Genomic DNA, 13,003 nt, shown 5'->3' on the forward strand with positions numbered 1-13,003 from the left:
TTGACGACAAAAATTGTTTTCTTTCTTGCTTATTTTCCCGTAACAATAAATGGTTGTGTTGGGTTTTAAAACTGAAGTCGTAGCTAGGGTTGCCACCCCTCCGGGTTTGACCCGGAGACTCCGGTTTTTGGGAGCGATCTCCGGGTCTCCGGGTTTTACATCAATTTCTCCGGGTTTGGTGGGAAGAAGCATAGGTTATTTTTTTTGGAATTAATTGATTCTTTACAAAATATTTAAAAAGTCTAAATTAACTATTAATCTGGTTCAGATTTATTTTTCCCAACTAACCCTTCGTTTCAAGATGACGAAGAGTTCACCAAATATTGCTAATTTCTGAATTCTTTGCAATGAAAATGAAAAACAAATAAAATTTACTACAAATTAACCTTCCGGAAGTCGCGCTAGTGCGCTGAGTGCACGCTGATCTGAAAATCTGGCGAAATCGTCTTAGGGGACCAGCGGCTGCTCGTTCGGTAAGCCATATGCGCGACTTCCGGAGGGTTAAGGTTCCCTATGTGCTACAATTGAAATGTTGCATTCCACTAAGTCGCTCAAAATGGTGTAAAAAAGTTATTTTGCTGCAATTTTACCAAATCATTTCACTCTTAGTGGTGCTTATCACCAGCTGCACTAAGGTCTGGCAGATTTGTTCTAATCCAACTGACTAGGTCAACATCAAACGAGTTCTTGCGGTGTTGTTGCTACTCCAGCAGCGATCCTTAACTGGGCTAGGGAGGTGAGTTTTGCCCCTTTGTTGCGAAATTAAAATTTGTTGGTGACGAATAACCGACACCACATAGTGTGATGTCGCAGTTCTGCCTCCTTTGCTCTCCTTCTCCTGTTAGTTGTGGAGGAGAGCAATGCTCGTTCGACCTCCACAGTGGGAGTAGCTGGTGCTTTTGTATTCTTGGCACTTAGTCGGGGAAGTGAAATACTACACCATATTAAACCGATAAAACCGTTCTCAAGCGTGAAAAATTTACAGTTTTACTTTAACGTGGTAATAAATAGCGATTAAAGTGCTCTAAAATACCTAGCAATTGCTTTGATTCCAATTTCTGTCTCGTTCCTCTTAAAATCCACCACCCCCCAGATCAGTGAAAATCTCCGGGTCGAAGCCTCTCCAGAGGTGGCAACCCTAGTCGTAGCTCTGCACTCTTTAAATTTGTCAATTGCAATAATTATGCCATGGAAAATTTAAGTACGTGACATAGGCGATTTTTCTATTTCGCTCTTCAAATATAGCAACTGTAACAATGCTCCTACCGTTCATCTACTATCTTGCAATTGACAAGCGGTGTGGGCATTGTTGCCAGTACTTCCATTGAAAAAAATGTTGTCCCATGGTTGCCAGAATCACATTTTGTGCAATGTGTTTTTTTATTCATTTCGTTTATTTGATAGGCACAAATGCATTAGCTTGGCGGTGCCAAATGCTTTTGTTTTTACATTTTGGACATCTTAAAACTAGGAGGTTACAATGTTGAAATATTTTTTTTTACAAAGGAAAAGAAAGTTTTCAGCTATCTTAAGACTAGAAATAAGATTCAATATACAAGAGAGGGCCAAAAGATTTTTTTATGAAAAAATTTAAAACAAGGGATTCACTTTGATATACAAGAGGGGGAGTAATAGCATTTTACGAAATATTTTACGGTTATCTTAAAACTAACAATATAGTTTATTACACAAAAGGGGGAACAAATATTTATGAGAAATTTCACAGAAATCTTAAAACTAGGGATTCAATTCTATTTACAAGATGGAGGACAAGAGTTTCAATAAAGAGTAAAAATTATAGCTATCTTAAAACTAGGAATACAGAATACTAATTTGATTTTTTTAACTAAAACTTATGCTTGGTCAAGATATTCAGAGGGTGGCTTATTTCCGCATCAGTGTAGCAGCAGTTGTATCAAGGACAGGGGAGAGACAGGGAAAGAAGAGCAAAACTTGCAACTTTCGCTCGAACGGAGGGGCTGGGGGGGAGGGGGATCAGCGGAACAAATTTGCGCCTCAGTCTAGTAAGTCGTCGAGTACCGGATTGGCGGATGGTATTCTTCGGACCCGCGGGGAATCCTTTAAAAGTCATCGGACCTCGAGTCGCTCTCGCTTCAGTTTCCTTCTATGCAGGCGTAGTGGTAAGGGCGACGGCGGTTACATAGTGGCACTCTGGAGCTGATCGGTTCCACAAGGCAGGAGGAAACTCTAAAAACGAGAAATAAAAGAGAGGGGCCAAATTGGGATATTTATCGTTTTTATGAAGGTATAAATAAGGGACATATAGGGGAAATCACGAGTTGCCAGCATCTCTCGGACTATTACATTGGATGGTCTACCTCGGGCCCGAAAGGATTCCTTTAACTGAGACCTGGCGTCACAATACCCGGCGCATACCCAGACAACGTGTTCGATGCCGTGATAGCCCTCGTCACAAGCGCACAGACTACTCTCCGCAAGCCCAATACGCCGCAAATGCGCATCCATGGTGTAGTGATTGGGCATAAGTCGGGACATTACACGAATAAAATCCCGACCCACATCCATCCCCCCGAACCAAGGCTTCGTTGATACCTTTGGGATAATCGAATGTAGCCATCGTCCAAGTTCCCCATTGCTCCACGAGGTTTGCCAACTGTTGCGCGTCCTCTGACGACAAATACTAAAAAATTCGTTGAAGCAGATTGGTCTTTCGTATATGTCACCATTTAATGCGCCCACCTTTGCTAATGAGTCGGCCTTTTCATTGCCCAGGATAGAACAATGAGAGGGGACCCAAACAAAGGTAATCTGATAAGATTTTTCCGATAACGTACACAAGGACTCCTGTATCTTCCCCAGAAAATACGGGAATTGCTTTTTAGGCTTCACCGCACGAAGAGCCTCGATAGAGCTGAGGCTGTCCGAAACGATGAAGTAGTGATCTGTGGGCAGAGTGTCGATGATCCCAAGGGTGTACTGAATTGCAGCTAACTCTGCGACGTAAACTGAAGCGGGATCATTGAGCTTGAATGAAGCAGTGATAGTATTGTTGAAGATACCGAAGCCAGTGGACCCATCGAGATTTGATCCATCAGTGTAAAACATTTTGTCGCAGTCGACTTTTCGGAATTTATTATAAAATATATTGGGGATCACCTGCGGGCATATATGGTCCGAAATTCCACGAATCTCTTCCTTCATGGATGTGTCGAAGAACACAGTAGAATCAGAAGTATCTAGGAAACGGACACGGTTGGTATTGTACGAAGAAGGATTGATACTCTGTGCCATGTAGTCGAAGTACAAGGACATAAAACGGATTTGAGAATTAAGCTCGACGAGCCTCTCGAAGTTTTCAATCACCAACGGGTTCAGAATGTCGCATCGGATGAGCAATCGATATGAGAGTTCCCAAAATCGATTTTTTAGCGGAAGAACGCCCGCCAGCACTTCGAGACTCATCGTATGGGTCGAGTGCATGCAACCCAAGGCAATGCGCAAGCAACGATACTGGATTCTCTCCAGTTTGATGAAGTGTATGCTCGCAGCGGAGCGAAAACAGAAACACCCGTACTCCATCACCGACAATATCGTTGTTTGGTACAACCTGATCAGGTCTCCTGGGTGAGCACCCCACCATGTTCCAGTTATTGTTCGGAGAAAATTGATCCTTTGTTGGCATTTCTGTTTCAGATACCTAATGTGACATCCCCAGGTACCTTTAGAGTCGAACCAGACCCCGAAATATTTAAATGTGAAAACCTGATTGATCGTTGCACCCATTAATAAAAGTTGGAGTTGAGCCGGCTCACGCTTCCTAGAAAAAACAACCAACTCAGTTTTCTCCGTGGAGAAATATATATAATTTCGAGCAATGTACGGAGGAGGCGAATAAGTTGTGTGGTCGCGATTTACCGAGGTATACATTCGTTTTTTATCGTTGAGCGCAGCGCCGTGATAGCGAGAACAATTATTATTCGTTGCCGCATCAGTGTAATACGGAGTACAGTGGAAAGTGTCGTTAATTTGGCTACAAATTCCATATTATTGTGCGGTTCTAAAACTGTTTTCGGATACTGCCACCATCGCTAAGTTCATCTGCTCGATTTTTGCTTCCCGCCACTCGAATGAACACAACTAGCTCAACTACTCGTTCGATGTCCGCAAAAATGGATAAGGGGAAAACAGCGACGCAAGCATTGTCCAGTGTGTTGAATATAAACAAAAACCTCAAACGATCGAGAGATGATTTAAACCAGACAGATGATCGGCTGGAGACTCTCGAGGATCTGCTGGGGCATATGAAAAAAATGATCGACGATGGAAATGCTCGGATTGAAAATAAAATTGAAACTACCAATAACACCGTGTTGGAAGAAATTGCCACTCTACGAAACGACGTTCAACAGGTGCGGGAAGATTGTGCTCGTGATATTACCCAGCTGACGGAACGCTTAGTGCAAACGGACAAAGACGTCATTTGCAATAAAGATGCCATTGCCCGACTTGAAAAATCAAACAACCTGCTGCTGACTGGTGTACCATATCATTCATCGGAGAAAACTACTGTCCTTGTCGTCAAAATTTCCACAGCTCTCGGTTACTGTGACTCGGATGTTCCCGTCGTCTTTTCGAAGCGATTGGCCCGAGTCCCCATTGCTGTTGGTTCTTCACCTCCGATTCTAATTCAGTTTGCACTCAAAGCGGCAAGAGACGAATTTTTTAACCGTTATCTACAAAATAGAAACATTAATCTGAAGCAACTCGGATTCGACGTCGACAAACGTGTGTATTTGAATGAAAATTTAACTGAATCAGCTCGTGTGCTAAAGGGAATCGCTTTAAAATTGAAAAAAGACGGCCGCCTTCAAGCTGTCTTTACACGTCACGGAATAATTCACGTGAAACATGACGTCAGTATGGAAGCCCTACCAATATACAGCCAGGACCAGTTGGAGATGTTTCGATTGAAAACAAAATAACCCTTCCTTGTAATAATCATCTCCTACCTCGATTATCCATGTATCCCATCCTTAGCTTCCCTTGTATTCATCCGCTCCTGAAAGTAATTGAAAATAATCAACGATTTCACCACGGTTGGCAAAGGCCAAAACGATCTTCATGCGTGTGTTGGCAAGGCCGAATCTGCTGTTGCTGTTGCTGCTGTTGTTTGCTACTGCTTGCTGCGTCGGCAAAGGCGCTGTGTGATGCAAACTCGAAAACTTTGTTCTGATGATTATTGAATTCAATGAACCTCCAGGTACATGACCACAATAGAATTAGAAATAATAATGAATGTAAATGAAAAGTATTTATTAGTTTTAGTTTAGTATTCCTTTCTCTTGGCTGATCTAGTTCATTCGCGATTGTCCCGTTCAATTTTCGATTTCGATGTTGGCTGATAATTCAGGTAGCATTGCTCGCACAAATAGTGGTTTTTCGAATATTCCACGTGCCATTATGAGTGCAGCTCTGAGTAGTGATCAGATTAATTTGTGTCATTTAAACATCCAAAGCTTATGTGCACGAGATACGAGCAAGTTCGAAGAATTTAAACATTGTTTTGTCGATAGTAAGATTGATTTAATATGCGTGACAGAAACTTGGCTTAATGGATCAATCTCTGATAATGCTGTTGGTGTTACGGGTTATGATTTGCTTAGACACGATAGAACTTACAGTCGGGGCGGAGGTATCTGTGTCTACTTTAGGCCGAATGTTAAATGTAAGATTTTATCGAAATCCAAACCGGATGTGAGTATCGAGGATAACAATCGCACTGAATTTGTATTCATAGAATTCCAATTGTCTCACGAGAAATTTTTGTTGGGTGTTGATCGAGCGAGAAAGGAATTAAAATCTCAGGGAATCTTGAACACCCCCAATACGATCCACAATCTGCGATCAGTGCGATCTCATTCCTAACCACGGTTATTCTTGGCCTGTCTCGCTTCACGAGAGCAGATAGTAATTCGAAGAGGTGCGAATAGGCCTTTTGCTTCGTACTTCTCACGATAGCCGGTCAGCTGTACCATGTACATAGAAGATCAAATCAGATCCAATAAACCGTCGCGTGATACACACGTCTTTCGTTCGCCAAAAAATACGTTTTTTAGTTCGCGCAATAAAGTGTATTTTTTCGTTTATAAAATTGAAAGTGTTTAGAAGTGTCCGAAGAATCCAGACTTGCGCGCGCGAACATTGGTCCTTCGAGCCGGATTTCGATCCAGTGAAGTGGTTCTCGGACACTTTCTAAAAGACAGTTTAGAAACGGTGGACAATCTCCGTGATTGAAGTGCGGTCAGTGAACTTTACAAGCGGGCATTGACCCCTATGCGAAGACCGCCAAGTGACATTTGTAAGCGGCTGGTGATAGTGCGCGAAGAAGAGCATCACCATTTTCGACGCTAGTTGATGCCATCGTGAGAAGACTTCGGCGCCATCGCGGATCGGAGCGCGTGTTTCTGCAGCAGCTATTCAGCGGCGACAACAATTAGGCGGTCATCGTGCAACGGCAGATTTATCCCGGACGGGGATTCCGAGCGGAATTAAAGGGAGTATAGCGCATGATATTTGTGTGGTGGCGCATTTGCATGTGGCGCATGTTATGTTGTGTTGGCTGGAAAATAAATAATTAAGATTATGCGAGCATTTTGTTTTTGGCAAGTGTGTCCCTGATAAAAGTTGGTCTCGAAAGTTCCGCTGGATTTTTCGCCTGTTGCTTTCCTCCCGTCTGGTTTCCCTCTGTTGCAGTTTGGCTTTTCTGTCAATTTTCGGTTTCGCGAATTAATAGTGTGGAACGTCGAGTCGATCAGTCAATTTATTTTTAAAGAGTGCAGTGGCTGTTTCAATTAAACGGTTTGAATTTTGTGAACGGGTGGTGAGTGCAGGCCAAGTGCAGTGATTCAAAATGGCAGAACTTAGATCTCTTCGTAAGCGGGAACACCAGATAGTGACGGCTTTCGACAGCGTGCAACATTTTCTCCAGAAATACGACCAGGAGACTGATAGCGGGCAAGTGAACCTTCGGCTGCATGGACTTGAGGAAGATTTTAAGGATTTTCTTGTGGTTCGGAGTAAGCTTGAGTTGCTGCTGGAAGATGTTGAGGTCCAGAAACATGCTAAATCTGACCCAGACTTGAAGCAGGAGGCGTTGGAACATATGGACGATGAAAATGATCGTATTATGCAGGAATTTCGTGATCGATTCTACGCACTGAAGGCGGCGCTTGTGACTTTGCTACCACATTTCCTACCCCCACCAACGCCACCATCACAAAGAGGTCCCCATTCGTCAATTGCAGGAGATGATGTTTTCGGTGTGCACCCAACGCCGACATTTTCAAAAGTGAAGCTACCTGAAATCCGTTTACCGTCGTTCAGTGGTAAGATCTTCGAGTGGGTAACCTTTCGTGACACCTTTCAAAGCCTCATTCACAACAATCCTCAGTTGACCGACATGGACCGTTTCACCTACTTGAGATCATCGTTATCAGGAGACGCATTGCAGGAGATTAGTTCTGTGGGCTTGTCAGCCGTAAACTACAACGTTGCGTGGGAAATGTTAGCGAATCGTTATGAAAACAAGAAGTTGATTGTGAAGGCTCATCTAGACGCACTTTTCGCTACAGAAGGGCTCAAGAGAGAGAGCTATGAAAAACTCAACAGTCTCATTAGCGAGTTTGAGAAAAACCTTCAGATGCTGGACAAGATTGGGCAAAATACCTCCGAGTGGAGCACCATTCTCGCATACATGTTGTGTAGCTCGATTCCGCCACGCTGCGGCAGTGGGAAACTCATCACAATTCAAAGGATGTACCCACGTATACTGCTATGCTCGGTTTCTTGCGCAATCATTGTGATGTACTCCAGTCAGTGGCTCCTGCTAAATCCAACTTCGTCGATCATCGTTCCTCGAAACCAGCTGTCTGTCACACAGTGGTGAAAACGTCAAACAGATGCGCATTCTGCAGTGACTCGTGGCATCCTGCTTTCCAGTGTTCTGCATTTCAACGGATGAACGTTCCAGATCGTGTCGAGGCTGTCGCTAAACACAGACTGTGTCGAAACTGTCTGCGTCCAGGACATTACGCAAATTCCTGCGAGAGAGGGGTCTGCCGTCATTGTCAACAGAAGCACCATTCCATGCTGCATGGACCAACCAGATCCTCCGTTCCACACTCGCAGCCGAAACCTCCGACACAAGACGAGCAATCGCGACCGCCGAAGGCTAAGCAACACAATTCGAACCAACACACACACACCACCACTGCCAGCTCGCAGCGCACAAACAACACACCTCCAGCCACCAACACGCCCACCACAAGTCAAAATTATGTCGCACTCCCCATCACACCTACACACAACATACTTCTGTCTACCGCTCTCGTTACAATCAAAGATCGTTTTGGTAGAGCGACGCTGGCACGAGCCCTGCTAGACTCGTGTTCCCAGCACTGTCTAATGACTGCCAGTTTTGCGAGCAAGCTACAGTTCCGTGAGACTCCTACGTATTTGTCGGTTCAAGGGATTGGATCAGCTCGATCGGTTTCCACCAAATTAGTTAGTGCAGAGGTCGGTCCTAGGTCTAGGATCATTTCGCCATTCACTGAAGAGATGCAGTTCCATGTGCTGCCAAAGCTGACTGTGTTACTTCCGACGACGAGTTGCAATCCGGCCGAGTGGGATCTTCCGGATTCGACGTTGATAGCCGATCCCAGTTTTCACGAGCCTGGTCCGGTCGATTTGATTATCGGAGCTGAATATTACATGGACTTGCTGAAAGATGAACGACAAAAGGCTACACCATCAGGACCGACTCTGCAGAATACGGTGTTTGGGTGGATAGTCTCGGGAAGAGTTCCCAACAGTACAAATAGCGAGCGATGTTCACTGGTTCACGTGTGCTCGACGGCGGAACTCGAAGAGCAGCTCACCAGATTTTGGGAATTGGAGACCTGTCGAACCGCCAGCACCAATTCCGTCGAAGAAACCACCTGCGAACAGTTTTTCAAGGAGACTACAGTAAGAGACGAGAATGGCAGATTTGTTGTGGCCCTGCCAAAGAAGGAATACGTTATCAGCAAATTGGGAGATTCAAGGGCAACTGCTCTCAAACGGTTCATGGGACTCGAACGACGATTTGCAGCTAACCCAGACCTGAAGACGCTGTATTCCCAGTTTATACACGAATACCAAACTCTCGGCCACATGAAAGAGGTCATCGATGATACCGCCGCAGGAAAGACATTTTATTTACCGCACCACGCTGTTCTAAAGCCGGACAGTACCACCACGAAACTCCGAGTAGTTTTTGATGGCTCTTGTCGAACATCTACGGGCATTTCTTTGAACGACGGCTTGATGGTCGGTCCCGTTGTTCAGGAAGACCTCCTCAGTATCACGTTACGCTTCCGTATCCACCGATTTGCAATAGTAGCCGACATCGCCAAGATGTACCGAATGGTTCGAGTTCAGGAAACGGATCAACCGCTACAACGGATCTTGTGGAGAGATTCTATCGAAGAGCCAATCCGTACTTTCGAATTGACGACCGTTACGTACGGTACCGCGTCTGCGCCTTATCTGGCCACAAAATGCCTGCAAAGTTTAGCCGATGAAGGAGAAGAAACGCATCCAGATGCTGCTAAGGTGCTCAAGCAGGACTTCTACGTGGACGATATGCTCTCAGGTGTAGACGACGTGAAGGATGGAAGGAAGTTGATCCAACAGCTGGTCGAGCTTTTACAGTCAGCAGGATTTTCACTTCGCAAGTGGAATTCCAACAGTAAGGAGCTCCTACAGAACGTGCCTGAGCAGTTGAGGGACGATCGGTCGATCCTAGAGTTAGATTCGTCTAGTTCAACCATCAAAACGCTAGGACTTGTGTGGGAACCCAGTACGGACAGCTTTCGATTCACTATTCCAACCTGGAACTCCGCGGCTGTAATCACCAAACGAATAGTGCTCTCAGACGTCTCCCGACTGTTTGACCCATTAGGCATCGTGGGGCCTGTTATTATTCAAGCAAAAATATTCATCCAAGATTTATGGAAACAAGAGTGTTCTTGGGATGAACCTCTCCTGCCAGAGCTACAGGAATACTGGCAAGAGTATCGGAGAAACCTTGCTGGTTTGGATAGCCTCTCTGTTCCTCGGTGGGTTGGAATATCTAGCAACATTGTAGCAGAGGAGCTACATGGGTTTTGTGACGCCTCTGAAGCAGCTTACGGGGCCTGTATTTATATTAGGACAGTTACAGAGACTGGATCTGTATCAGTGCGGCTGTTGACATCCAAATCGCGGGTTGCTCCACTTGAAAACCTGAAGAAGAAAAAGAAAAGGCAGTCCATACCTCGCTTGGAATTGTCGTCAGCACTGTTGCTCGCTCACTTGTACGAAAAGGTCGTACAAAGTCTCCGCATCTCCGTTAGATCATTCTTTTGGACGGATTCGATGATCGTTAAGTGCTGGCTTTCGTCATCGCCATCAAGATGGAAGCAATTTGTCGCTAATCGAGTCTCCGAGATCCAGCATATCACGAAGGAAGGTACCTGGAATCACGTCGCAGGTGTAGAAAATCCAGCAGATTTAGTCTCGCGTGGGATGATCCCAGCACAGCTTCAGTACCAATATGTTTGGTTTGACGGACCTCGCTGGTTGCTATTGGAAGAAGCCTATCGCCCTCAGCCCCGCCAGATTAGAGAAGAAGACATTGCATCAGCTGACTTGGAGGAGAAAACCACCACGTTAGTCCTTCAGGCAAGCACTCCCAGTGAGATCTTCAACCTACGATCGTCACTGTCGGAGTTAGTTCGCATTACGGCTTATATTCGCCGTTTCCGGTTCAACGCACAAGCTGTTAACCGCAACTGTAGAAGGTATGGGCCGATCACATCGTCTGAGCTCGACGATGCACTGCGAGCATTGGTTCGGCTTGCGCAAGAAGAAAGCTTTCCACAAGAACTTGCTGATTTGTCCAAGCGAACCCACGTGCGGGACTCGTCGCGCATTGTGTCACTAAAGCCGATTCTCAATGAAGGCATGATGTGTGTTGGCGGCCGGTTACGACATGCATCAGTTTCACCGAATCGCAAGCATCCGTACATTCTCGACCCACATCACCCGCTGACGAAAATCGTAGTTACTCACTACCATCGGAAACTATTTCATGCGGGACAGCAGCTGTTAATTTCGGCAATGCGAGAGCGATTCTGGCCAGTGTACACCAGGAACTTGGTGCGACAGGTAATCCACGAGTGCGTCGCTTATTTTCGAGTTCGACCAAAGGTTCATGACCAGATTATGGCTGATCTCCCGGCTGAAAGAGTAACTCCCTGTTCGCCGTTTCAAAGAGTCGGAGTTGATTACTGCGGACCATTTTCAGTGGTCTATCCACATCGTCGTTGCCGGCCTGTAAAATGTTTCGTCGCAGTCTACATTTGCCTTACTACCAAGGCGATACACTTAGAGATAGCCGCGGATCTTACGACGCAGGCCTTCCTAGCATCGTTGAAGCGCTTCTCGGCTCGACGTGGAAAACCCGAGCTGATAATGTGTGACAACGCAAAGAATTTTGTTGGTGCAAAACGAGAGCTGGATGAACTTCGCAAGCTGTTTCACAACCAACAGTTCCAGAACACTGTCGCAAAGGAGGCGGCAGACGACAGAATTGAGTTTCGGTTCATTCCAGCACGTTCTCCTAACTTCGGCGGGCTATGGGAATCCGCTGTCAAATCGTTTAAGACACTCTTCAAACGTACGATTGGCTTGCATACCTTGGTGTACGACGAAATGCAGACAGTCTTGATTCAGATTGAGGCGATTCTGAACTCACGACCGCTCACCCCCGTTAGCAACGATCCAGACGATTTTGAAGCTCTGACACCAGCACATTTTCTAATACAGCGACCCTTAATGGCAATTCCGGAACCAGATCTTGGAGAGATCCCGGAAAATCGGCTGTCCGTCTGGCAAAAGGCACAGCGATTCACACAGGTTCTGTGGAAAAAATGGTCGACGCAGTATTTGTCGAATCTGCACAATAGGACGAAGTGGACACGCCAAAGAGACAACATACGTGTGGGCACTATGGTTGTTCTCAAAGAAGAAAATTTACCTCCGTTGAAATGGCACCTAGCGCGTGTGACGGAGATTCAAACAGGTCCAGATGGGAATGTACGAGTGGTTAAAGTACGAACAAAGGATGGTAGCTACCAACGAGCAATCTCGAAGATATGCGTGCTACCCATCCGCGATAATATTTCTTTACCAACCGAGGAGGACTAGGACTCCTTCATCGGCGGAGGCCAGGAGGCCTCCGCACACCAGTTAAGTTTTGTATTTCTTTGAATTTCAAAAAGCTAATGAAATGTCTTTTTCCCAGTCACATTCCGTCTTGATCCTTGAGCTTCCGGTATTCCCGTTGCTCCGAACGCTTATTCAAGCTGTTCATCATCAGTTAAGGTAACTGTGTTGTTTCGGTGGTGGTTTATATTGTATGCATGCTGCATCTGTTTGTACGAGAAAGTTCCAGTACGGTTGATCTGTCAACCACATTGGCGCTCAGCGCCTGCGCGTGCTCACGGCCGCGCTTCGTTCGAACAAACTTCTAATTCAAGAAACACGCTTGGCTATTTCGAGGTACATCATCAAATTCGTTTTCGAAGGAGGAAGTGCGCACTTCAACCTTCCCGCCCTACGCCGCGATCGTCAACGGGCATGGCCAGCTCGCCAGTCGGTCTCACCAACGTAGCGGCTTCGTCGCAGTCGTCGTAGATGGATCTGCACCCTAGTATATCTCAGAGATGCCAAGGAATGTCACCTGAAGAAATCACAAAAACAGATGCTGGTCGTCGTCGCCAAAGGGCGATTGCGGAGGCCAAGGGGCCTCCGTTCCAGGGAAGTCTTTTTATTGTAATCATTTTCCTCTTAAAAAGTTCCCTATGTATGTTCCAGCATATCACCACCATCGAAGACAACCAGTCAGCCAGTCGGCGGCACAGGCCCGCTGAATCAGACG

At 45.8% G+C, this 13,003-nt stretch overlaps 2 protein-coding genes across 2 annotated transcripts; both read left to right on the forward strand.

Moving 5' to 3' along the window:
• Positions 1-6,892: 6,892 nt before the first annotated feature.
• Positions 6,893-7,927, forward strand: LOC131687506 (uncharacterized). Its single transcript, XM_058971597.1, has one exon. The coding sequence runs from the start codon at positions 6,893-6,895 to the stop codon at positions 7,925-7,927; it is 1,035 nt and encodes a 344-aa protein (XP_058827580.1).
• A 71-nt stretch (positions 7,928-7,998) lies between these two features.
• On the forward strand, positions 7,999-12,270 carry LOC131687508 (uncharacterized). The gene has a single exon (XM_058971598.1). It carries the CDS (start codon positions 7,999-8,001, stop codon positions 12,268-12,270), a length of 4,272 nt encoding a protein of 1,423 aa, XP_058827581.1.
• Positions 12,271-13,003: the final 733 nt, after the last annotated feature.

Source organism: Topomyia yanbarensis, chromosome 3 (assembly GCF_030247195.1).
Source record: "Topomyia yanbarensis strain Yona2022 chromosome 3, ASM3024719v1, whole genome shotgun sequence".
In the NCBI taxonomy this organism is placed as follows: domain Eukaryota; kingdom Metazoa; phylum Arthropoda; class Insecta; order Diptera; family Culicidae; genus Topomyia; species Topomyia yanbarensis.